This window comes from Artemia sp. Qi Xiang Cuo, chromosome 18 (genome assembly GCF_049724085.1).
Source record: "Artemia sp. Qi Xiang Cuo chromosome 18, ASM4972408v1, whole genome shotgun sequence".
Lineage (NCBI taxonomy): Eukaryota > Metazoa > Arthropoda > Branchiopoda > Anostraca > Artemiidae > Artemia > Artemia sp. Qi Xiang Cuo.
The window spans coordinates 30730585-30756297 of NC_142811.1; the positions used below are offsets into that span (position 1 = coordinate 30730585).

Genomic DNA, 25713 nt, shown 5'->3' on the forward strand with positions numbered 1-25713 from the left:
ATAGTTGTCGTAAAAACTTCAAAAGGGGCTCATTCATTTGAAAATTGAGAGGGCTAGTGCCCTTTTTAATAGTTGAAAGTGATTGGAGGGTAACTAACCCCTCTCTAACGCCCACCATTCCCCCAAACACATCCAATCAAAATTTTCAGATAGCCATTTTGTTCAACGTTGCAGAAAGATCTGGAAAGTAGGTCTTTGAGGATGACAACCCCCCTATCCAGCCCTCAGGGCGAGGGTTGTAAGTTATCCCCTGGGGGTATATAAGGTTTTTATTGAAAGCGTTGTCGTAGAAACTTCAAAAGGGCTCATTTGATTGGAAATTGAAAGGGCTATTGCCTTTTTTAATAGTTGAAAGTGATTGAAGAAAGACTAACGCCCCTGTCACACCCAACATTTTCCCACACACATCCAATCAAAATTTTTAGATGGCCATTGTGTTTAACGTAGTTGAAAGTTCTGGAAATTAGGTCTTAGAGGATGACAACCACCCTCACAGCCCTTGGGTTAAGGGTTATAAGTTATGCCCTGGGGGCATATGAGGTGTTTAAAGGAAGTGTTGTCGTAGAAACTTAAAAAGGGCTCATTCGAATGGAAATCGAAAGGCCTAGTGGCCTTTTTAATAGTCGAAAGTGATTGGAAGGCTCGACATTTTTATAGTAAAGATCGATGTGGGTATAATGTATCATTTTTTTGTTATTGTTGTTTTTTAGACCACGGCACTTTGTATCGAAGGAGTTATCACAGAATCTTCGAAAAGTGCTTATTTAACTGTAAACGAAATAGGATGATGCCCTGTTTAATAGTTAATAGCGATTGAAGGGAAACTAATCCCCTCCCACGCCCACCCTTCAATTTGCATTTATGTTTAAAAACTAAATGTTGCAATAAGATTAAATCAAAATTCATTGTGTTAATGCTAATTCCCAATAAGGCATCTCAGCAGTATCCCAAGAACGACTGAGGGTATTGTGTTCAAACTTTCAGGGCTTCTTCTGCTCTTGAAATTCAACCAAATTAAAATAGCGTAAGTGTATTCAAGCTATCAAAGAAAGTAAACAGATTCTTTCGCGAATGGTATCAAGTTTTACATTTCAGGTCAACTAGAGAAGGTATGAAACTAAATTAAACACTACTATTTGTGTCCAGATTTTTAAGAGGGTATATGTTGTTAATAATTGCTGAAAATTTTTCTCCAGCATACAAATAGGAGGCCAGACTATAAATTCTTAAAAAAACGAAAAGATCTAAAGTATTATTTTCTTTTTCTCTCAAAAGACTATGTCAATATAAAACGAACAGAAATTAATTAAAAAACTTTTTCCACAAAATAAGTTTTTCAAAGAAAAGTAAAGAACACCATTAAGCAAAAAATGAGCAAACATAGAATCAAACAATCTACCAAGCGTAAAGATACCACAAATCAGTATCGATAAATAAATGAAACCCGAAACAAACAGAAATTACAATAAATAACCGAGTCAAACTCAAAACGAGCAGAAATTAACATAAGTTGGGCTCAAAAACCCCTATGCCTTCTCAAGGCCAGAACATAATTTGCACTTTATTGAAAAAAAAATACAAATCAATGTGCATTGTCAGTTTAATATACATACACTGATATTTAGTAATCAAAATGTTAATATTATTTGATTTATTAAAGTTATAAAAGTAAAAATATTTTAACATTTTGATTACACATAACATTTAACATTTAAATATTAACATTTTGATTACTAAATATCAGTATATGTATATTAAACTGAGAATGCACATTCATTTGTATTTTTTCAGTAAAGTACAAATTATGTTCTGGCCTTGAGAAGGCATAGGGGTTTTAAGCCCAACTTATATTAATTTCTGCTCGTTTTGAGTTTGACTCGGTTAATTATTGTAATTTCTGTTCGTTTTGGGTTTCATTTATTTATTGATGCTGATTTGTGGTAGTTTCACGCTTGGTAGATTATTTGATTTGATTTTTGCTCATTTTTGTTTAATGGAGTTCTTTACTTTTCTTTGAAAAACTTATTTTGTGGGAAAAGTTTTTTTAATTAATTCACCTAAGGTCGCCATCAATAGAAACACTAAAGAAACTTTTATAAGCCCCATTTATGATGAATTTATTAAATCCGACCGTTTTTATTTCCGTCCACAAAATTATATTTCGCAATCTAATAGAGTCTCTGATAATACCCTACTTGGCAAGCGATTAGCCTTTAAGAAGCTTTATATAAAATGAAATTGTGAAGTGGCATTCAGTGTATTTTTTATTCAGTTACCCTTTCATCGTTGCTTCGAAAGGGTTTTTATTTTAGTTTCAGTGTTCATTTTGAGGTTTGGTTTTTATATTGTCTTTTGGACTTTTATCTGCATTTTTTCTTCTGTTTTTCACTGGCTGTTATTGTCCTTGTTCCTCTCCTCTTTGCGATTTTTTATTTTGATGCTGACTATAAAAAAAAATTATGTCTCCAAACTTAAGCACCAGATTTTAAAACTCAATTCTCAGCCAAAGGAAAGGAAATTGAAGCTCACAACAGAATTAACAAAACCACAATGGCCAAAGAAATAACCATTATTGACAAATTCTTTAACAGCGTGATAAATATATAAAAATGATATGAAACAGTTATTAAACGAAAATTCAAATGAAAACAATCTAAACAGGGAATAGAAAAAATCCTAAAATTGATCAATGAAAATCAACAGGAATCAAAATGATTTTCAATGACAAGCAGTGATCAAGCAATAATATATAAAATAGAGGACGCTTGATAAAAAGTTTGTTAACTTGACCGTTAATAGAAATAAATAAATTCGTAAAAATCGGTTTACAAATGTGTGCGTTCCACATTTATTCAGATTTGCACCAAGTGGGAACTATTTTTAATTTCGACGCAAACACGAAAGTAAATATAATTCTTACGTTTAGCAGTTGATGAAGACCAGAGTCATCTAAAAGGCCCTTCAAAGATTTTGGATCTTTAGAAAAAGACGGGGCATCCTGTAAGCATTGTACAGCATCTAAGCTATTTAAGACTTTGTTCACAGCACCTAAAAACAAACGAAGAGTTAAAAAGAATATATTTACTGGAACCCAATCAATCCCGAAGACGTAGTTGGAGCCCCACCCCTTCAGCGAAGAGGGGGCATATACAGGATAGCTCATTATCAACACATATAATAAATAGATGTCAGTATTTTTCATACATATGTAACTTGTACGAAAACAATTCGACAGTAAAAAAAAAAAAAAAAATTTGAAAAAAATGGCAGTGACAAAAAACAAAAAAAAAATTGTTAGAGCACAGAATAAAACTACCCAAACAAAATCCTATTTCCAGTGACTATCAGTACTACTATTGTTCTGAAACTCTTCGGATCATAATGCCATCTATGGCCAGCACAACTTGACATGCCTCACTCATTCCCACTATATTTGAGGCTTCATCCTCTACTCCCAATCATGAAATCACACCTTCCCTCAAATCTGCTGATCTCCCAGCTAAATTTTCAGAAATGGGTAGCCTACCACCCCTTATACAACCCTCCCGTCTTAACCATTCTTTTTGAAAAAGTACAGCAATTAGAAACAATTTTCTAAAAAGCAGGGAATTTATAACTTTAATGAATATTGACATCTTTGAGTCCGGAAATGATACCCATTTCTTCGTGGCATGTCTGATTCTTTCAGAATTTTCCATTTCAACGTCTTTTTCTAGTATTATCTGAAATCGTATATTTATGACTGTGAACTCATAACGCATTTCTGATTACGTTTTATATTTGTGTTGCAGTTGTGCTTAGTCTAATGCAGATTGAGACAATGTGTCAAATAACTGGATTCTGTTTAGAGTACTATAGAACGTCGACTTTTTTTAATTCTTCACTGCTGTGTAATGCAAAATTTTGAATGTTTGACTGCATTGAACCATGTCAAATAAACTTAACGTTAGTTTGTCAGATTAACGAGAGGAACATTTCTAACAAAACAAAGCTCTTTCAAAGAGGTACTGTATCATTTTACAACAATCATTCTCAACTGAAAATATTTTCTTTTTTTAAGCATTTAAAATTCAACATTTAGAACACATTTAAAGCTAAAATGTACCAACAAGAGCAGTTTATTTCTGGGAAATAAATTTTAAAAAGGTCTTACAAATGCCAATAATGTCGTCCTCTTCAATATCCGAGTAAGAATCACCACTAAGATCAACAGTTGCTGGAATCACCCAATGGGTGGAGGATACGCAGTTTTTCACAAACGATTTCAGTGCATAGCGACTGCAAAGCTTTTTCATCTCTTCCACAGCATCACCTAAATGAACCTTGAACGCACATTTTTCTCGACTCTGCAAAAACAAAGTATTTATGATTAACACATGAATGATTTTAGATTCAAAGGAAATTACGACTTAGGATAACAAAAAAAAATTAAATAATCTATTAATAATCTAAATTTAATAATCTAAGAGATTTGATGATTGTGGTAAAAATACAAGGAAGACGTGGGACGTGATTAAGGAAGTCAGTCGGCCATCCAAAAAACTAGAGGGTCTCCCTAAGTCTCTTATAGTAGACGATCAACTTATCACAGAAAAGGGGCAAGTATGACATCATATGAACAAATTCTTTGCGGAGATATGGAAAGCAACTGCTAATAGCGTTTCCCACTGCTCGGTGTCACAGACTTGGAAGCAGTTCCTAGGCCCCCCGTGCTTGAAATCAATGGTTCTTGAGGACGTTACGGTGCAGGAAATTACAAATATTTTTTTGTCTTTAAAGAATTCTTCGGCAAATTTTTACAAAATTTCTGCTAAAGTAATTAAACATATCCTTCCATCGATTATTACCCCACTTTGCCATTTGATTAATAGGACATTTCAAATAGGAGTATTTCTTCAACGCCTTAAATTGTCGCATGTGATAGCTTTCTATAAAGGAGGCCATTATAAAAATCCTGGAAATCAAAGACCGATCTCTCTTTCGTTAGTGTGCTCTAAGGTACTTGAAAAGCCAAAGCTCAAATGTTACATGACATTTCCTAAAAAAATTTTTTTTTTCCATTTGCATCAATTCGTGGTATGGTCAAAATTTTCTACAGACCATGTTTCTATTAGATTTTTTCAGTTCATAAGACAATCTTTAGATTCTAATCTTATTCCTGCAGCCATTTTTCTTGATGTAAAGAAAGCTTTTGACAGCCTTACACACAAGATCCTCATTAGTAAAGTTTCTCATCATGGTGTGCGTGGGGAAGCATTATCTTGGTTCTATTCATACCTTACTGACGGATCTATTGCCATGGAAGATACAGACAGGGAAGTTCCAATTGAATATGGAGTACCCCAAGGTTCTATTCTTGGGCCAACCATCTGCCTGATATATGTCAACGACCTCTACCGACTTATTAACAGCCCAATTCCCGATGTCTGCTATGGATTGTCACAAATGTCATTCTCAGACTATGCCGGCGTCCACATCTGATAGTCGGAAAGAACTGGTAGCATTCGCTAATGCCAATACTCTAGGTGCTGCAGCTCCGGATGAGTCATCCCTTATTCTAAAGCTTCAACCATTGACTGAAAAGATACTCAATTGGTTTGACATAAATCAACCAGCTTCAAATGTAAAAAAGTCGTACCTTCTTATTTTTTTCCGTACAGGTGTGAGCTGCCCCCCAATTACTGAGCTTCCTACACCAAGAGGCTCCATAAGTCACCCCCCGGATCGATATGTACGATTTCTGGGAGTTCTTTTGGATGAAAATTTATCGTTTAAGTCGCACGTTCAAGTAATAAGAGTGAAAATTTCCCGTGGACTTGGAATCATTCGTAAATTAAAGCGTTTATTTCCTTTTTCTATACTCCGTCTTTTATATTTCTCTCTCATTTTCCCTTATATATGTTACTGTTCGTCTGTGTGGATGTCTACATTTTCTTCTGTACTTGCTGCTGTTCATATTCTTCATGAGAAAGCGGTAAGAGTTCTCCAGTCAACTACTCACACTCCTGTTGATCTCCTTAAGATTAGAGATATTTATGTTTTATCTCTATCTTCGTTGGCATATCAATTCTTCCACGGAGATCTCCCATTTTGTTTTTCTGGACTTCTTAAGCTAGTAGGGGAAGTAAATTCGTGCACAGTTCGAAACTGGGAGGATGGGATGATTCCGGCTACTCCCTCGGTTCGTTCAGACTTTGGTCTGGTCGTGACTGTCGGACGTGCTTGGAAAATTGGTTCCTGCTGAGATTCGTCAGTCACGAACACTTGGCTTCTTTAAAAGACAGATTAAAAGTTTCTTATTAAAGGTAAATATTAATTAATTTATAGTTGTTTTATGGTGTTTTTTTTTTTTTTGGGGGGGGGGGTGTTTTTTGTTTTGTTGGCCTTGGATCCTCGATGATATAGATAATTTTATTTATTTTTATTTATTGTCGGGTGATAGGAGGGTCGCTGTTTCGTGTGGACTGTCGGTGAGTTGACTTCTTTTCCTTATAGATTTATAAATTAGACATTGCTTAGTATTGTTTATGCCAAGTCTTAATATTAGTCATCTATTTTGTGCCGTTTCCCAAATAACGGGCCATTGAGCCCTTTGGGGTATTGTTTTTGTTATTTATGGAAATAAATGGAACTTGAACTTGAACTGAATATACCATTCAGAAGCCAATCTGGCCAAGCCAAAAAAAGAATTAAGAGGACATTTAAAAAGAAAATTTATTGCTGATTTCGGTTTTAAAACACAAATCACCAAATAATAATTTTTTTTCAAATTGGCTAGCATTTTCTTATCTTTTTAGTAAGGATAACGCTCATAACTGTACTCTAGAATGAACTTAATCAAATACACTTAATCAAAGTGTTCAACAGCGAAAATGTGTTTCTTTGTTTTTTTTTCAGTTAATCCTTATTATTCGTGAATATCCTTGATACTTGAATAAAGTTACGAATCTGACATATATAAAGTCATTTGGCTTTAACACCAAACGCTAAGAAAGGGTTGAATTGGCTTCTGAAACGTTCATAGACTTCTTTGAAATAGTACTTAGCAAATATATCCTTCGACAAACAATATATTGGATTGGTTCCCACACTTAACACAAAATTATTGGGAAAATTGTCAGCAGTAAGAAATATTGTTGATCAGCTTTGTCGATGGATCCAAACTGAAAAAGGAAATTTAATCCTATCAAATTTCTTCATTTGGTAATAGATCCTGTATTAACAGGTTTCATTTTCAAATTTCAAGCCAAAAATGTTTTCACGATTTTTGACGAACAGTTTCTTTTACAATCTGGTTGTTTTCCTCACCAACAAAAATTGGCACTAATGACTAGTAAACAGTACATATATTTTTATTTTAAAAACATGAATTATCTTTTTAGCATCATTTCTGAAAAATAAGAACCCTCTCCACATTTACAAAAATAACTCTTTCGTAATTCAAAAGTAGCGCTTTGCAGGCGCTGACGTCTTTTGTTAGTGGCATGGACAAGGAAATTCTAAGATCGATATCTTCTTTTTACCGCAAAACGTCATTGAAAACAGCATTAGCGTATCAGTTCTATTAGAGTCAATACCTTATTAACCAATACCATCGTTGTTTCACTTAACTTTACACACAAGCTGAGCCTTTTTTAGTGTTGCTTTAAACCTAAGCACGTGAATTGAAATTAACTACATAAACATTATTTTTCGTGCATTTGAGTATTTGCTACCAAATCTCATCTCAAAGTCACTTATTTTTCAGAGAATAATGCAATATAACAGTTGGTATTTATTTCTTCTAAACTGCATACGAAAAGCACACAACTCAAACAAATCCTGCAAGTATCATGTATTTATTCCTATTCATATTTCTTGAAAATACAGTGGAAACTACTATATGGGTATTAATACCCCATGGTTCATTTCTGTAATTAATAATAATATTTTATTTATAACCCACTGCACAAACAATGTGAAAATAGTGGAGTAAAGAGAAAAAGGAAAGAAAAATTAAAACACACACAGCACTTAAAGTAAAGATAGACGAATAATAAAAAAAATCAGCGAAACAAACGAATGAGATCATGGTGAGGAGACAGTTTTTCATAGGCATTTGCAGACAGTGTTATATGTAAATCACGAAGTTTTTCAATTATATCAGGCGCGTTATACTTTTTGATAATACGGCGATTACGAAATGACAACGGAAGATACAACAAAAATTCGCAATACCGATAATAATTTCTATTTTATTGTTATTTAGTAGATCTTGCAGACTGTTTTTCGTGTTATTTAAAAAATAAAAATACTTAGCAATAGTTTTATCTACCTTTTTAGTACCCAACAATGGTGTCAAAGGATCATTTTTTATCATAGTCTGGTCTTGCAAAGTTGGATTGTAAACAACAATCCAGATGGTGAGGATTCTCTTTTTCTTGAAAACCCAAAAATCAAAGCTGAGTATCAAGATGTCAAAATGAAAAGCTTACACACATTTTCGTTTCTGTTTTTTCCATAAAGTGTTAATTGCTTGTCAAATACAAACTTGTGTCACTCCAAAAAAAAATTCTGTAAAAATTACAACAGTTCAGATTCGCTTACGGCGACCAAATAAGATAGTTTGAAAGAACTATTTTAGGGATAATCTTTCTTATCTTAAACACGCACTAGGATCAAGCGACCATCGCGTATAAAAGGATAAACACTCATTCAAAAAAACATTGCAATTTCTTCCAATAATAAAATTTTTGGAGCATTACATCCGCTGGGAAACAAATTCTCCTTGTCCAACTCTCGAAGCTGGATGTGTCAAAACTACGGCTTACGGACAATGAGTGGTTCCTATAGTGTTAAGACGTGGTACATGACATGAACTAATAGATTTTGAACTTTATACCGTTTCATACAAATATAAATTAAAATTTTGCTGAATCAAGTATTAAGTGTAATTTTATCGAAATAGTATAAAATTCAATACAGCTATTCCAAGAAAAATGACGACACGATTCACATTTCAAAACATTGTTGTGACTTTAATGTTGAACTTAATGATAAAACTACGTTGTGAAAACAAATTTATGGGATTTTCGAAAAATAGCATGAAACACACAAAAAGTGATGTGGGGTCAAAATGAAAATTGCATCATTGAAATCTCTATAGCCGAAAATACCATTCAGTAGAATTACAGTCCCCCATCTTGAGTAACAAAGAAAATATCTTTTTCGCAATGGGAAGCAGTGACGTGTCTTTCTTTTATTTTCATGCATCTCCTTTGTTTTTTTCTTTTTCTGTCGCCGCTAGTGGGGCGCTAAAACCAGTCAGAGAGTTGTTTAAGGATTCATTTGGAAGGAAATTACTATATCTATGTGCTATTTGTAAGCAAAACATAATATTAAAAAAAAAATTAAATAAACTCTTTGACAAAACTGCATCTTCACATACTTTACATTCATATTTAAAGAGCGGCTTCGATAAAAGTGATAACAACGGCTGATAGGGGAACGTCCTACACATATGTAGGGTGCCTCCATTGAGAAGGACGCGCGGACAAAGGAGGGACCCAGTCCCTGGGGGTCCTTGATTGAAACTGGTGCACCCTCACCCGGGGGCTGTAAAAACAGGCGGAGGAGGAATAAGGTCCCTTGGATGTACACTCAGCAGGGCCCATCGGCATGTGAACACGCCCCGTCAGTTACGAACCTTCTCCCGGCAATGGGTTAAATTGCATGGTGAAGCAGAACACCATCGTAACAGGATCCCCTATAGGAGGACAACTGCGGAAGGGCGGAATATCCGGATTACGGACAACGGCCTCTGCAAGGTGGTGGAGAGGAGTGGCTTGCTCCCACCACCCATTTAGCCAAGAAACCACCTCTCTTGAAATCGTCAAAAAAAGGTTCAATATTATGCGAACATCTGCTACCGCGTCCGGGGTAACCGACGAACAACCAATTTTGATTGATGATAATGCGATTTTACATGCTACTACGTCCGGGGTAACCGACGAAACTACCGCGTCCGGGGTAACCGACGATCGTAGGCCTAGGACGACCCCCACCCGGGGCAAAAATCCACACGGTTGTTCCATTCCGACAAAAACCACACTACATTTTGACAAGCAAAACATCCGAACACTCGCCAAACCGGGAAAATAGATTTTGCTCTTATAAAACTACAGAGGTACAATTGGGATATTCTTGGCCTCTTTGAGACTCACCTTCCCCGAACGAGTGAGGAAAACCTCTCTGGAGCCTCGCTCTTGTTGTCTGGCCGCAAGGACGGAGTTCGTCGACAAGGTGCAGGATTCTTCGTATCACCAAATGCCAAAAAAATCTCTAATCTCTTTCAACCCAGTCTCAGAAATAATAGCCGTATTACGACTGAAGGGAGCTGCCAAGAATATCACGGTCGTCCAAGTCTATATCCCAGACTCCGCCAGAAGTGAGGAAGAATGCGATGAATTCTATTTCAAACTATAAAGCGTCATCGACCAAATCCATAAGAAAGACGTACTGATTGTCATGGGGGACTTTAACGCTATAGTAGGTACAGTTAATACCGGTCGGTCCGATATAATGGGGACTTTTGGTCACGGAAAACTCAATGCAAGAGGCGAACGATTGCTCGATTTCTGTCGAGAAAACGAGTTATTCGTAACGAACACAGTGTTCAAACGCCACCATCGACGTAAAGTGACCTGGAGATCCCCAGACGGTAAAACCGAGAACATGATCGATTATATGCTGCTGCGGATCCCGAAAAAAGGCAGACCTGCTCTTCCACTCTATTTGACAAATTTCGAGAGATCCTGAAATATCATTCTCCCTTAACCACTGCTAATGAGATAGACTCCCTGACCGAGCAGGTCAGGGAGTCCCACCCTGACCAGCAATCATAGAGACAGCAAAGGACGTCCTCGGACAAAAAACTCCCAATAAAAAACCATGGATCATAGATAAGATCATTGCACCATGCGAGAATAAGTGAATTTTTAGCAATAAATCCGACCACCACATCCGACATACTTACAAGCTCCTCAAGAGAAGAGTAGAGCAAAAGATCAGAGAGGCACTACGTAACCACCCGCGGAAGAAATGCGAAGACTGCGAAGTACTGTTCAAGAAGGCGAGCAGCGGAGCGGTTTTCAGAATAGTACGCGAGTTAAGCCAAAAAAAGAGCCGCAAACGTCAGTGATCCTAGACGGAGATGGAAATGAGATTAGCGATTCAAAGATGAAACTTGAAAGGTGGAAAGAATACTTTAACGATAAATTGAATCCCCCAGTAGCTGCGGATCCTGAAATACTAACCCGCTTCCCCATACCCAACCAAGAACTTAGACCCCCCCACACTCAAGTCAGAAACCGAGTCAGCAATCTAGTCGCTCAAACTTGGAAAAAGCCCTTGGTCCAGACAGAGTCACCGCTGAACTCATTAACGTCGGATCAGATGATATAACTGATCTGTACCATGCCACTGTATCTGCGGTGTGGGAAACCGGCCACGTATCCCGTCAGTGGTGCAAGGCTGCCATTGTACCCCTTCACAAAAAGGGGTTAAAGAAAGGGTGCGGAAACTACCGTCCGATCAGCCTCACGAGCCATCAGTCACGTGTCCTGACAAAAGTCCTACTCCGACGCATACAAGCAACAATTGTCTTTGCTATTGGAGAACAGCAGGCCGGCTTCCACTCTGGGAGATCAACAATCGATCAGATATTAGTCGTTCGACAACTCATGGAACGATACACTGAATTCAACCAAGAACTCTACCAACTATTCGTTTATTTCCGTCAGGCTTTTGACATGATGTGGCGCGAAGGACTCTGGCATATCCTCCTTCACTACGGGATCTCTTTTGAGGTAGTCCAAAAAATCAAGAGTCGGTACGACCAGTTTCGATGCCAAGTAATAACCGCTGATGGGTCGTCAGAAGAGTTCATAACTTCGTCAGGAGTTCTCCAGGGTTACATCTTATCACCACATCTCTTCAATCTCTTTCTAAATACCGTTCTGCCACTTATGCAGTCGGAATATGGCACACCAATAAAAAGGCTGCTAATAGACAATCTTGCCTACGCTGATGATAGTGATGTGCTAGCCAACTCTACACAAGAACTGCAGGCACAAGCGGATAAACTCTACAATACCACAAAGCCGTTCGGGATGGAGATCAATGCCAGCAAGACCAAAGTCATGGTAACTGCAAAACGTGAACTGGACAACCCGCGCATTATCACTATAGGCGGGTGACATGTTGAAACGGTTGACCGTTTCCTGTACCTTGGTAGCCAAGTCTTCTCTGATAATTGAGATAGCTCTGACGTGAAATATTGACTTGCACTTGCTAGCTCTAGCTTCCAAAGACTAGCCAACCTCTAGAAAACCAACCACCTATCCAACAAACTCAAGTTGCACCTATTCAACAGTTTAGTAATCCCCATAGTTATTTATGGATGCGAAACATGGACCCTGAAAACCGAAGACGAGAGAGAACTACTAGCTATCGAGATGAGATTCCTCTGGCGCATTGCTAGAATCAAATACACTGACCGAATCACAAATGAGGAAGTACGCCAAAGGCTCCAGTCCACTGAAATCATTCTCAGTAAAATCAAGACACAACAACTGCGTTGGTTCGGCCACGTGAAGCGAATGGAGCCGAGCCACCTCCCAGAAATCACCCTCGAAGGATCCCGCCACGACTTTCGTCCACGAGGCAGACCACGAAAACAACGGATGGAGAACTTCCACTTCGACAACGTCAAGATAGCCCAGTTATCACGTATCGCACGAGACAGAGCAATGTACCGAGCCCTTACGCATGAGCTAGCAAGAGGAGTGGCCCCAAAACGTCCCATGAGGATGGCCAGGACCTAAGTAAGTAAGAACTCGGGCAGTGCGTAAACTTGGACAACATGTCTTGATTTAAATGTATGTTTCTCAAACACGGACAACATGCTTCTAATCTTGGACATTGTGTATATAGGTTTAGATAGTTGGGATTGGCTGGTAGTTGTGATTGGCTGACTTCAATCTTGGAAAACATTGTTTTTCAGTATTTAAATTACCCCTACAACCTAGCCTATTTAAGAAGGCCCCAATTATTGACCTTCACAACGCATATCTTGGATTGAACCTATCCAAGATTGAGTATGTCTATGATTTAACTTATTTGTTCAAATTTTAAGATCCCCTTATTTTAAGGTCCAAGATAAGACAGCGTTTTCCATGATCAGGCCCAAGCTTTAAATGCGTACCCAAGATTAGACTCTACTATAAACGTCAGCGCACTCACAGTATTCAGCATTGTTTACAGCTAAAATATTCGAGCTTTTCCCATTTTTATTAAGAAAATTTAGACAAATTCAATGTTGACGCAATCCAATTTGTAGGCGTTACAATAGAGATTTTACAGTGAGAATTTAACAATTGGAGTGGTGATTAGCTGTCTGACTACTGGGAGTCTTACCCTAGGACTTACTATGAAAAAGCCGAAGGTTTTTCCTGTGTGTGATGTACATTTAACTAAATAAAAGAAAAGAGTGATGCCAAATGACGCAAAAAACTAATTTTGCTGTACAGCCACCGTTTTAAACCGCACTAGTTAAGTATCTACCACACTCGTGAAAGTTTGCTCTTTTAGTGGAATAACAAGTGATATAAAACTTGTATCATTTCCTGTTGCCATCCTGAATCAGCTTCTACAGGCGATTTTTTCTCACTTGGCAACTTTCTTCAAAAAGTGTTTTAAGATTTATGATTACTTTGGTTTGTTCTTTACTAGGTTGTAGCTATCGCTACAACCATGATGTGCTATATGTAAAATATTGGGGTCCCCCTTTCATCATTCCTCACAGATTGAATCGGTACTGACCCCAAAGAAAGCATAACTGGGGCATCATATGTTATTTCTGACTGAGTTTATTCCATAATTGATTACCACTTTTGCTAGATAACTTAATGAATAGAATTTAGAAATTACTCCCCTATTCTCACCCACAGAAGTCACGTTGGATATGGTTCGCACAAAAGATAGAACTATGCCACATATTCTTGCTCCCGACTAAGTTGGTTCGACATCTGATAAACATTTCTGTTAGATGCTCTGATGACAAAAGTTTAACAGCCCCCCCCCCTTATCTTCTCCCAAAAACATAAATCAGATCTGCATTCCCAAAAGGCGTAACTAAGATACAAGCTCTTACTTCCCAAAGAGTTTGGTTGAGGTTTGAGCACCTTTCTAGACGATATCCTGATGATCCGCATTTCAGAATCCCCTATCCCCCGACAGAGATTGCACTTAGACATCCGAAAAGTCCAAAAAGGATACTTACTCTTCCTTCCCAGAAAGTTTGACTAAGATCTGTACCATACTGGTTGATGTCGGGGAGACCAGAATTTAAGGACCCTCCCCTCCTCCTTCCCCAAAGAGGTCAGAATAAACATGGAACCACAAAAAAAAAATTATAATACACTTACTCTTACATTCCCCAAAGTCGGGCTTAGAACTGGACGTGAATCCAGGAACTGTTGAAAACAAATCCCCAAAATCAACAAAAAAAATAACATAAACCAAGGGAAAATATAAACCATACCTTTATCCAACAATGATTTAAGGCATCTTCAATGGTTATCCTATCTTGAGGATCAAGTACCAGCATTCTTTGCAGTAAATCCCGTGCATTATCACTAACGTTTTCAAAAACTGCACATTCAAACTAAAAAAAAAACTATTTTAAAATTAAGCAAACTGACAAAAAGTTGACAAAAATAATAACCGAAGCAGCTTTAAAGCGAGTACAAGACTAGGGCAAAATACATAGGGCACCTTATTGCTTTCCTCAGAAGTCAATCTTAGCTCCTTGATTTGACACAATATCTCTCTCTCCTTAAAATGACAATTATCCCTAAACTTTTACAACTAATCAAAAATATATTGAGAGCTAATTAGAATCATATGTTTTTCTCAACGAAGAAAAAAATCCCCTTAAAAATACTCAAGAGGATGAAAGCGTGGCAAAACTATATGTTTCTATTGTGTAAAGAGATAAGCTGCACCCAATAAAAATAAGAGATAAGCTGCACCCAATAACAAAGCGGTGTCCTGCCCCAGCATTTTGAGTTCTCCAGGCTTTTGGACGACTCCTTGAAATAGAGAAAGCAGATACATTAGAAATAACATGGTCCAAGTTCTACTTAAGGTTTGTGTTCCCTGTGCAAGTTGGCTTTTGTTTTGCTTTTTCTGCGCGATCGTCTACTGATTAATTTTTTGAAACTTGCTTGCCTTTTTCTAGAATGAAATAATACGGTGAAAATGCATGAAAAACAAGCAAGAATAGAGCAAAATACTCAAATAGAGACTCAGAGCAGAATTTCAAAGGTTCAACATAAATTCCGTCCATGTCGAGTACCTTACCGTGTTTTAGGCACAGCACAATACGAGCAATGGTACGAAGATTCACGCAAACGGGGCTCCAGTAATTCTTATATGCACAAAGTTCGCTCAACAGTAGAATCTTCCTATTGTTTGTGGATTTCCTCGCTACGTATTTCAAATATAACCACGTATTGTGTGCTCCATTTACTTATACGCAAAAAAGTTCGCTCAACAGTAGACTCTTCCTAAAGTTTGTGGATTTCCTCGTTACGTATTTCAAATATAACCGAGTATTGTGTGCTCCATTTACTTAAGGTCACAAGGCAATCTATATTATTTTCTTACACCTGTTTCATGTGCAATTTTCAGGTATCCTTTTAATCCTGACGCTTATCAAAAAACTGCGCTTCAACAGCATTGGCAAGCGCCTCCAAAGCTAGTCTGGTATGCAGTTTCTTAGATTCAAGAAAGCAACAGAATGCCTGTCTTGCACGAGGTCAGCAACACTCGTCTCAAATTCGGTAGAGCAGCTTTGACCTCTTTATAGCAACTATAACATGAGAATTGTTCCTCGGGGCACGCGAGAACGAAGGACAGTCTTTCTGTACACGCTTCATTGCATATACTAACTCTGATGAAAAACGTGAATGGGAACAGTATACTTCTCGCTGTATAGCAGGAGAATCACACATATTTCGCTGAAAACTTGGTCCAGGTAAACCCTGTTAATGACGGCGTTAGTCTTTTTTCAGTCGTCCATCGTGTACCAAGTATCCCTGGCTTTCACATTATCAGTCAGTATAGGCACTAGCCAAGATATTCCCAGATGGTCTTCATCTTCTACTTTAATACGTTGCCCTAGTGTTTACATATATTGCATATTACCACTGCGTACAAATGCAGCAGTAAAATACCAAATACTATACTCGGGAAGCTCAAATAGTAAGGCTCTGAAAAACAAAAAATTACCTACGACATAGGCACATTTAACATAAACCCCACTAGAAGCATTACATGGAGACAAGGACATCCACATTGAAGGACGAGGAAGAACGTCCCTTCCAACCAGGAAGTCCTAAAATACACATTTAGTTAAAAATCTTGCAATATTTAAAAAAAGACACTTCTCTGAGGAAAAAACAAACTTTGTCCAGCTTTAGAGGAACTAACATGTCAAAGCAGAAATGAATGTCAAAGCTGTCAAAGAAAACAATGCCCTGTGAAGGATACTAAACATTAACTCGTCGGACAGAATAAGCTATATATAAATTGGCAACACACAAAACAGACAGACATATCTGATGCGATGAGACAACAAAGATTGCGCTGCCTAAGATATTTGATTCACATGCGAGGATTCAGATTGCCCTATACGCTTCTTCAATGGCAACCAGAGGGTATAAAACGACGAAGAAGGTAAAGGAATACGCTTCAAAGGACATAAAAGTAAAAAATTCATACCATAAGTACAAGCGTATACGGAGATATCTACGCTTCCGGAAGACGATTAGAGGCTCTTCATTGACTCCCTTTTTTCCTCTGGAGGTAAAGGACGACCTAAGGTATGAGTCTAACTTCTTTTACTTTTCCGCATGCTGACCAATGGTCTGCGTAGTGCAGGTACCGACCTCCTGAGTTTCTGCCTTCAGCCGGGAGTGCAATTCGTGGTTGGGGAAAAATCATCCGACTCTTCCCGTGTTTTTCTACAGGTACAGATTCTACAGATTTCTACAGGTACCTACTTCGAGTTGGGTCGACTCTGCCTGTACTGATCAGTGACACAATTGACCACCATTCAAAACCAAATAACCAGCAATCTGCAATTCGTGGTTGGGGAAAAATCATCCGACTCTTCCCGTGTTTTTCCTCCAGATTTCTACAGGTACCTACTTAGAGCTGGGTCGACTCTGCCTGTACTGATCAGTGACACAATTGACCACCATTCAAAACCAAATAACCAGCGACACAAGGGCTCCAACCCCTGTCCTCGGGATTTCAATTCTAGCGCGCTAGCCACACGGCTAGGACGGGTCTGAGTTAAGGTCGGTAAAAAAAAAACAAGTACAATATCGAATTAAACATTATTTTGTTTATAGAGGAGAACATTATAGATTATCAGAGATTTTTAACACAAAATTCGTTGTTTTCAACACTGAGTAGCTGCAACTCCAGGCAAAATCAATGGTCAAACTACTTAAAAATCTTAATTTTGTTAATTGTGTTGTCACATTGAAATGACTTCTCTTCTATTTATCCGTTCAATAAAAGAGCTAAAAAAAATAATTCCATATAATGGAGTAAATAAAATAAGTGAATTTTCCCAATTTTTTTAATGCTTCCCTTTATTAACAAAGAATTCCAGTAGCAAATCAAGCGATTTCGCCAAAGAGCAAAAACAAAACGTGAGACAGATTTACATCGTTACAATTCCGACTAGACAATATGAACTTTTCAGTCTTTGTTTATTTTTCTTGTATATTTACGATTTGTTGTGCATTTCTATCGCGTTTTTTAAGTAAAGGCAGAAGGTGGTATTTTATTTTTATAAACATGTTGTGAATGATATTTCAATTCTTATATTATCTTTCTGTGATTACCTTTTTCTTCTTTCTTTTTTATCCAAAATGTTCTTTACTTCTATTCATATTGGATTAGCCACAAATTGCTTTTGGGCGACAGAATTGACCTGATACTTAAAAAAATAAGATTAAATCCTAATTTAAGCGGCGTGGGATAGTATAATCTTCTTGGGAGATTTTAAAAACACTTTTTCTAATATACATGGTGATCCATATAATTTGTAACTTGGCTCATTAACTTTTGCTCTGCAGATGTATATTTAACTTCTTTCTCATCTGAAAAGACACGGAGAGTGGCCAAAAAACCTTTCTCGTCTGGATAGAGTCCGAATATAGGTCATTTTTCAAAGTCCGAATATAGGTCGCTTGTTGCTTGAAAGGATATACAACCAATATTTAATCCGAAATCAAGCGCAATTTTTACATAAATTATTAATTTTTTTTATTTGTTTCTAAATTAACCATTAACCAGGTTGTTTTTGCTTCTTTCTAAAATCCATTTTATCTTTTTCTCGCTTTCTAGATCTAATCAGTTAAATTAATTTGTAAATACCTTAGCAAAAAGTAATTACTTACGTGTAGAAGGCCTGACTTTATATTTTCCTTGAGATTGTCTCCCACTCCCATAAATGGCAGAGTACCGGTGAGGAGTACATGCAAAAATACACCTAAGGCCCAAATGTCTGACGATTTACTATGTGGCTGCTGATTCATTTGTTCGGGACTTTGGAACTGAGGAGCGCTGTTTATTATTGAAGCTATAAAATTAAGGAACGGTTTTAGTTATTAATTCATTGAATTGTGGTTTCAGCATAGTCTACACTTTAAAAATGAACACTAAGAAGAAAGTATATGGATTGGGTAAGGCAAGAAAACGGTCCTTGCATTTGCCCAATGGCATTTGCAATCCCATGATTAAGGTTTATTTTGAAAATAGATATTTAAACCTAAAAAATAGTTATTTTAGTGGTTAAAAAAAGCTGCTTTATTCAAGCTTCTAATTGAAAAGTACCGACTCCAGCCTTATTCCGAAGAACAATTGGAATAGTATGCTTGTAATGTATCTTGGATAATCCAAACACATCCCCTGCAAGGGCATATCCGCGATTTTTTTCGATGGGGGAGGGGGGGGGGGTGTTAAAAAATTATTATAAAAAAAACACATCAAAAATTTGTTTATATGCATTTTTTATGTTTTTACTATTTGGACAAAAATTTCGGCGGGGGAGGGGGGGGGGGTTTAAAACCCGAAAAGTCAAATGCCCATTTGCTCAATCAGGGGAAATCTTTTGCAAATAATTAGAACAAAAAGACTTGAAGAGAATTTGAAATCTGGGGAAATTCCTGTAACTACGGCTGAGTCGTAGAGTTCTCTAATTGTAGATTTATGCTGAATTACATTAACGTATTTATGTGTTAGACAGTAAGTGATGTCACTTGTTGATTGATGTCTTGTTCGTTTTGTCACGGCCATTGCTGACTTTTGTAAAAAGACAAATTATTATGATATTACTATTCGATTCACCCAACAATCAGTCCAATGCAGAAACAAATGTCAAGTAAGCAAATTTCTTAAGAAAATCGATTATTGAAGGTGATGAATAAACAGTTCCAGATTTTATCAGTCGGACCTTTAAATTTTACTAGATTTATATTCAACTTAACATGCGTTATTTCATTTTATTTAATGACTTTCATCAATTTGTCAGCCAAATAAGCAGTGATGTATGGAACTCAATTTTGTCGTAATTTATGGGAATCGATTTCACCTTTTATGATATCAAAGGATTTCGATGATGGATACTAATAAAGTTTAATAAATTTATTTGGAATTTATTTTTCATTTGGAATTTTGGCTTGACGCCTTTTTTGAACCCACTATTGACGCAAAATATAGTTTTATAAGAGACCGATAAATAACAATATTACTTTCGATCCTAAACCGTAAAAAAGACAAAATAAAGCTCTAGTCTCCACTCTTCTCTTTTGCTTGGCGAAAATGATATATCCAATTTTGTGCAATAATTATTAATGAATAATAAAAAGTACGTTAGGACAGTGTGGCAGATGGCTTCACTAGTTATCATTGTCAAAAGTTACATTTTCTGGAAATAAACATTTTAAGGGAAGAAATTAAGGTGCTAGATAGAATGCCAACTTCTTCTACTCCATTAAAAAAAAAAAAAAAAAAAAAAAAAAAAAAAAAAATATATTAACGCATTTTGTCGATAACCCGCAAAAAAACTCATCCCTTTACTCATTTATTTGACTAGACACAAATATTGTCCGACGACATGTGCCCCCCCCAAAAAAAAAAATTCAACTCATCCCCAGCCATGGAATAAAACAAGGTATGCTTTAAAAACTACATATAAAATTCGGCACCTATTAATGAATCCTAATGACAATATGTAATGTCAGCAATAAAAACACTACCTTGCCTTCAGGCTTCCAGGATAAAAAAAAAGAAAAAAAACACTTTATTCTCTTGAATTGGTAAGAAACCAACTGACTCGGACTATAAAAGAACTGTAGAGAAATACTAGGTCCAGCAGCCCATTGTACAGCCTCAAGCGGTTGGCTATGTGCTACAGACACTTACCAATTCTATAAAGTAAGATTAAAAATCAAAGAGTGATGTGGCTTCAGAGTAAAAATTCATACGCTTTAACTACAATTAATCAGAACTCAAATTAGGAAGGAACTTTACTGGCTTTGTTGCATTTTCACAGAACTTGCCAGACAAGCAAACGAGATAATGCGGTATCTTAAAGTCTCGAATATTTTATTCATGTTAAGTTTCAATGTTAATACCCCAGATGGCTATCGGATCAAGAAAGATGATTCTCAGGTACCATGCACCCTGTAAGCATGGGATTGAGTCACGCATGCATACAAGAATTTACTTTGACAAGGATAGGTTCAAATTCATCGGAATAGAAAAAAATTGGGCAATTAAAACTGGAAGGAATCATAGAAGAGGACACTAAAATCGTGATATTTCATCGAGCCGGAGTGGCCTTTACGTAAATTTCAGGGGTAGCAACCTTGGGCAAAATTAAATTCAACCTTCCGACATTTGAATAGAAAACTAGTAGCATTTCATAACAAGATTTACCACACATGGCTAATTCATTCTTCTCCAATTGTACTGCGGCTGAGAATCCTCGTAATTTCACAGGAGCCGAGTTGTCTCTGTTACCCAGTAAAACACAGCTAGGTCGAATGCCTCGATGAATAATATCATTGTCGTGGCAGTATTTTACAGCTTCTAAAACTTGTTTCAAGTAATGACTGAAAAAATAAGAATCAAATGCATCCCTTATCAAAGAAACATACTTCAAGAAAAATTGGGAGAAAAAAAAAACAGAAAAGGTTAATCTAAAAAAAAAATTTCCAACAAATAAGGGGTTACCTGAAGTGCCTAAAACCAAGCACAATCCCCACAATAACCAGGTTTGAGTATGACGCACAGAATAGGTTCGTTTTTGGCTTATATTTCCGGTAGGATTTTATCTTCTTAGAATAAATGCTTTTAGCAAAATTTTGGGGCTCTGATCTTACTACTCAGACGTTTTTTTTTCAGACGGTCAAATTTCATTCTGCTCTAATTAATGGTCAAAAAAGTTTCATGGGAATGTCATAGAAGTGCCCTATTCAGTAACCTTCAATACTAAGCAGAAAAATCACTAGTTCTTTTAAAATGTGAATATCTTTTGCTTAGTAGTAATATTAAGACTAAACTGGTTTGAGGCTTTGTTTTTATATCTGCGCAGATATTGTGGATACTTAATTTTGTTTACCTTGGTACAAATAGTGTCATTCCATTTACATCACTACTATACCATGAATAGATTTTAGTCCGACAGGGAATTAAAGAGCCAAAACTCTTATGTAGATTTGAACAAAAACCACATTTAACGGCTCTTTAAGTTAAGGTCAAATTGACCCCACTCCCTCAAACAAAAAAATCCCTTAAAGTTTTAACTTGACACCCCAAACCATAGCCAAGATATTGCAGACACGCTATTTTGATAACCTGGAAACACAGTGTTTCCAAAGCAGGTGACAGCAGACCACACTACATGGTCGAAACAGGTCTTGAAGATCCTTGATGCCGGGCAAGGTAGAAACACCTAGTTCTCGCCACAAGTACAAATAAGTAGACACAGAGTGTCTTTTCATTTACCTTAATAACTAACCGTGCATTGATTTCAATGGGGGCTTGCGACACAAAAAAAGTTTTCGTGGATCAGAGACGTGATGGCTTATCTTCTTTCTCCTCCCCCAAAAGAAAACGTGATTTCTCTTTGTCCTACCCTCCCCTTCCTTTCTTCGACAGTACCTGATAGTTTCAACTCCGATTGTCCCCTGCCTTTGATTTACCTCCTTAAAATAAAAATTTGTGGTCCAATAAACCCTTTCAACACTCCCTGAAAACTTAAACTCAATCCTTCCATCCACTTCTGAGATACTGCAGACAATTGGACCAATTGGGTACACATACCTGCTTTTTATTTACTAAGGTGTACATGTCGTTTATACAGTATGCCCTTGGGAAACACTGAGATTCTTGGCCTATCAAACAACCCCTAGGAGCTCCTAACTGACCGGACAACCAAGACTAAACGCCGCTGATTTTTCTACTAAAACCTGTGTCAGCAATAAGTAATTTACATAGTTTGGGACCATTGCCCCGGGAGCTCTGGGAGTAATATTAACCCCAGATATGCAGACATTACACCTTCCCATGTTCCTGAACAAAATACCCATCTCAGAATTTTGATCCGTTATCATAGAGGTTACGTTACGAGGGGACTGGCTGGCAGAAAAGGGTATAGGAGGGAGGCTGATTACGCTCCAATCACTTCCAACCATTAAAAAGCGCACTTGAAATTTAAAATCCTAATCGAATGAGCCCCCTCCCATTTTTCTATAAAACCATAATGTTACCTGTAACTGATTTAAGAATTCCACACATTTCTGTGATCCAATTCTAAAACAAAGAAAAAACTCCTGACTGTATCAAGGGATTCGTGCCTTAACCTCGAATGAGTCAGATTTCTATTCTTGTAAACTCCTGCACTAGGAGCACTCCTGCTCCTAGTTTACTATACGGTAAAAGCATAGGGTCAAACTTTATCCTTTGGATTGATCTTAACACAATTGACCCTGAATATTTCACTAAATCTTTTCTTATTATATCTATACTAAAGACACCAAAAAAAGTTAGAAAAATTTTAGCTAGTGTTCACTGAAGTCGTCATTAACGAAGAGTCCTGTCGTTAAACACAAAATTCAAGCCGTTTAAAACTCACCTCACTAAATTTAACCCTAATGAATTTAGCCCATACAAAAATAGACTAAAAAAATTCCACTTGGAAAATTCAACCTACAGAATATTGAATTCCCTTAACTTCTATATGAACTATGCTTCTTGAGTAATTATAATCTATTGAGCAATTATTCAATGTGTAAATACCAAATAGGATCTATCTTTTAAACCTAAGATGATGCGACCAGATACTCTTTCCATCATAAACATGGATTTGCTTTCCAGTCTCGACAAGATCTTGTCATATCTACTGGGATTTATTTTTTCGGCAAAGACAATATCAATTTTTAAATTCACTAAGAGAAGTTAGCTTTTTTCAGTGTTTTGAGCAATAAATATGTTTTTGGAGAGGTACGGACGTTGTTATTGATTCCAATAAATCTGAATAGTATCAATAAAACATCTACAGAAGCAATATAATGGCTATTTCTTATTGGTTTTGAAGGTCATAACACCTTTTTCTGGATTTCATGAACTTGAAACTCGGGAGGATCTTAAATTAATTCAGTGACCGGTGTTAATTGCGTGACCATCCTTTCAAAACATTTTTATACGGATTAAAAATGTTATAATCTATTGACCTAGTTCCTGGACATTTATTTATATTTTGTAAAAGTAGTTTGAACTCCAATTATTTCATGATAATGCTAAAGAATAGCTATCAAGCAGTGCTAATATAAATAAATAGGACATCCGATATTTAGAAGCAATTACGTTACGATTAAGGTGGGGAAAGAAAAGTAAGCAGAAGAGGGGTAAGAGAGTTGTCTGGAAGAGCCGTGGTACCCGCTGGGATTGCCCCTTAAATCGCGGGGACAAGATAGACAGCCTTCAACGCTTCCCTACTTCTCTCGCAAGGAAACCACCAGAAAAATATTTAATGAATTAAATTGGTTACTGGCGCTTTTGCTGAGTTTCCAAAGTGTTTACTATTCTTTTGGATTGGGAAGGCCCTATTCTAACCACTGCACTCCGTTGAGTGCAACAATTATTTTTTCACCTCATGATTTACCCCCAATTAGTTCAACATTCATCTAGCATTTGAACGAGCAAGACATATTGTGAGCACACTATAGCTGTTTATCGTGTCCGGAGGGGATGAAGAAAATTTGCATTATTGTCCGGTGCTGAATTTTGTTCAGCAAAATATTGAGAAAGGAATTGATGATGAAATGATTAAGAAGTTTGGTGCGGAGTTTTTTGACGCCGATGATATCGTGAAGGCGAAGAGATGACTTGGGTCCAAGCTATATCCAGAAGCGAACTGGATCGAAAGCGTCACTGAGCCCTCTAGGTGATATTCTGGACTTTATCAAGAATAGCAACACAGACGATTTTGACATCCCAGTATTTGTTATTATAAGCCCCAATGAAGTGCCATCGATATCAGCCGCTGCTTATTCTGCTCTATTTTCGAGAGTGAATGAGCTGCATGTCCCGTTAAAAAAAAATACCAACCAGTTCGAGGCATATTCCAACCATTTCCCGCCACTATCACAGTCTGGAGCCAGTCCCTCGAAACCAGCCGATAGCCACTCTACTATTATTGTCTCTAAATTTCCACTGTCTATTAGTGATCCGACAAGCCATAAGGACTTTATCGACCAACTAAGTGGTCATGATTCGAATGCTAATGTTCGGCCGTTGGGTGACAAACTTTCTATGAATATTGAGAAATCTGTCGCTTCTGATTTCTATGAGTCTGTGAAGTCTCTTGTTTCGAGTGCTGACACGAAGATTTTGCTGAAGCGGTACCTCGGAATAGTAAAAGGAATCCCACTGCCATTTAGTGCTAGTGAATTCAAAATGCACCCTGGAGTTGAGGACGCAAGTCGATTTGGGTCGTCCCAAGCTATTAAGCTAGTCTTTTCAGACTCGTTTGGTAAAAGTGACGTGATAAAAAATGGTGTCAAAATCAGATACGAGATTTTCAGCGTTTATGACTTTATAAGTGTACCGCGTTGTTGCTTTAAGTTCAGGTCTCCTGATCACGTTCTAAACAAATGCAACAGTCAAGTGGAAAATGTGTGCGCTGTGCAGGCAATCATTCTTCTTCGAAAGATGCACCCTGTACTAACATCCCTTATTGTGCGAACTGCGGCGGGTCACACACTTCGTAGAGTCTACTGTGTCCAGTGCTCAAGTCTCGTATTGCGGCCGGTGTGAAATGTTGCGGCCGGTGTGAAATGATGTTGCAAAAGTTCTCGGTTATTTCGTACAATATAAACGGAACACGTAGGAAAGAGCACATCATTGACGAACTTTCGTGCAAATACGATATCGTCTGTCTTCAAGAGCATGTTTTATCATCAGCTAATACCAATCTGCTGAAACGGAGTGGGAATCACACTGCGTTTGTGAATGCTGCACTGTGTAAGTTTGGTGGAGCTTCCGTAGCCCTCGCCTGCATTTTAAAACGTAGTTCTTTTTCATCCG

The 25713-nt window shown here is 37.2% G+C and overlaps 1 protein-coding gene across 6 annotated transcripts in view; it reads right to left on the minus strand.

Annotated features, from left to right (window-relative positions):
- Window positions 1-25713, minus strand: part of CASK (peripheral plasma membrane protein CASK) — a 304568-nt gene that overhangs the window by 240394 nt on the left and 38461 nt on the right. For all 6 annotated transcript variants that reach the window (XM_089104332.1, XM_089104335.1, XM_089104334.1 and 3 more), the window contains exons 6-10: window positions 21061-21236; window positions 18519-18700; window positions 14582-14704; window positions 4154-4346; window positions 2921-3048 (exon numbers count right to left, since the gene is read on the minus strand). In XM_089104332.1, coding sequence (XP_088960458.1) covers window positions 2921-3048; window positions 4154-4346; window positions 14582-14704; window positions 18519-18700; window positions 21061-21236 — 802 coding nt within the window. The remainder of the gene's footprint in view (window positions 1-2920; window positions 3049-4153; window positions 4347-14581; window positions 14705-18518; window positions 18701-21060; window positions 21237-25713) is intronic.